The 1,520-nt window shown below is 57.0% G+C and overlaps 1 protein-coding gene across 1 annotated transcript in view; it reads right to left on the bottom strand.

Annotated features, from left to right (window-relative positions):
* The window catches only part of ALKBH5 (alkB homolog 5, RNA demethylase), a 22,821-nt gene that overhangs the window by 21,168 nt on the left and 133 nt on the right, over positions 1 to 1,520 (bottom strand). Inside the window, exon 1 of the mRNA XM_007448386.1 lies at positions 890 to 1,520. This exon is cut by the window's right edge and continues 133 nt beyond it. Within this exon, the coding sequence (XP_007448448.1) occupies positions 890 to 1,520 (631 nt within the window). The remainder of the gene's footprint in view (positions 1 to 889) is intronic.

Below are 1,520 nucleotides of genomic sequence, written 5' to 3'. Positions count from 1 at the left end.
AGCTGCAGTCTAGATCTCCTAAGAGGTTTGGGGGGTTACTGAAGCACATCGCTCGATTTACTTGCTTCAGGGCTGGAGGCGGGGAGCTTCCAAGTAAAATTTCTGCTTCATATAAACAGCAAAGGTGTTGCAGCAGGCAATCTTCTCTGAGGGCCAGGGCACTGAGCTAACTCTCAGCAGGTTCTGGGGCTGAAAATAGGCCAAGAGCCTAAGATCTGCTAAACAGCTACAAAGCCTAATACCAGGAAAAGAGACAAGCTTTATTTCGTTTCATATGGTCCTGATTACAGGTAACGCATCTTACAAAGGACCAATGGGCTCTTCTCCAGCCAAAAGGAACTGAGTTTTAAGTTTGCTGCACTCTATTCCTGGTCCAACCCCTGATGTGTTCAACTCCAGGGAAGCCACTCCCCCTCCTGGGAATGGAGAACGTGTATCAATCAAACACGCTCAAGGGCCTTCCTCTGTGAGGATCTCCTCTCTTAAAGGAATCCACGAACATGTCCTCTGTTAAAAAGGCCAAGAATGGCAAAGCTGAAAAGACTTTTAGACGGTAATCCCAACTAATTTTTTTAAAAACACAGACTTGGAAATGGAGGCCCAAAATGGAAGTGACTTTGCTCAGATCACGAAGGTAAAGGAAACTCCGAAAACCACCCTTCTAGCAAGATGCCTTTAGATGAGCTCTGGGTCCAGCCTGCGATCTCGTCAAATCTGCCCACGGGACAGAAAATTCTAGCTCAGCTCCCTGCTTTCTTACCGCCCGTGTTTTAAACGCAGACCCCTTTCCCCGCCCCCCACCCCCGCCCCGCAAACAGAAGCCGTGGTGAGAAGCGGAAAGCGCGGGCTCCTGGGGGCCGCTCCCTCCTCCCTCCTCCCGGGCGGTTACCTGAGCACAGTCACGCTCCCCCTGCGCACCGGCAGGGAAAGCACGGGCTCCGACACCCGGATGGGCTTGAACTGGAACTTGCAGCCGAAGCACAGCGCGGAGTCGCTGAAGAAAGACACAGACACGATGGGGCGCTCGAAGATGTGGATGGGGTCCACGTGAGACACGATGCAGCCGCCGGGCTGGTAGTCGTTGATGACGGCGCTGTTGACGAAGCCCTCGGGGATGACGCGGTGCTCCACCAGCTTCTGGATCACCAGCTGGTGCACCCACTCGGGGATCTCGTCCACGTCGCCCGGCGGGTAGAGGCGCTCCTGGCCGGGCCCGCGCTTCTGCAGCTGGGCGCCGTACGTGTAGCCTTCGCCGAAGAAATACTTGTTGCGCAGCGGGGCCCGGTCCACCGTGTGCTCGTTGTACAGGCCCTTCTCGGCGCGGGACACCACCTCGTCGATGCGGGCCTCGATCTTGGCGCACTCGTCCTGGCTGAACAGGCGCATCTGGCGGATGCCGCTCTTCACCTTGCGCGCTTCCTCCTCCTTCTGCAGCTGCTGCTCCTCGAAGTCGCTGCGCTCGGGGTCCGAGTCCTCTGGGTACTTGCGCTTGGCCCCGGGCGCCGCGTAAGGCTCGGCCG

The sequence above is a fragment of the Lipotes vexillifer genome, unplaced genomic scaffold, assembly GCF_000442215.2.
Source record: "Lipotes vexillifer unplaced genomic scaffold, Lipotes_vexillifer_v1.1 scaffold533, whole genome shotgun sequence".
Lineage (NCBI taxonomy): Eukaryota > Metazoa > Chordata > Mammalia > Artiodactyla > Lipotidae > Lipotes > Lipotes vexillifer.
The sequence above is the reverse complement of the archived record's forward strand: the minus strand, read 5'-3'. Positions and strand labels throughout refer to the sequence as shown.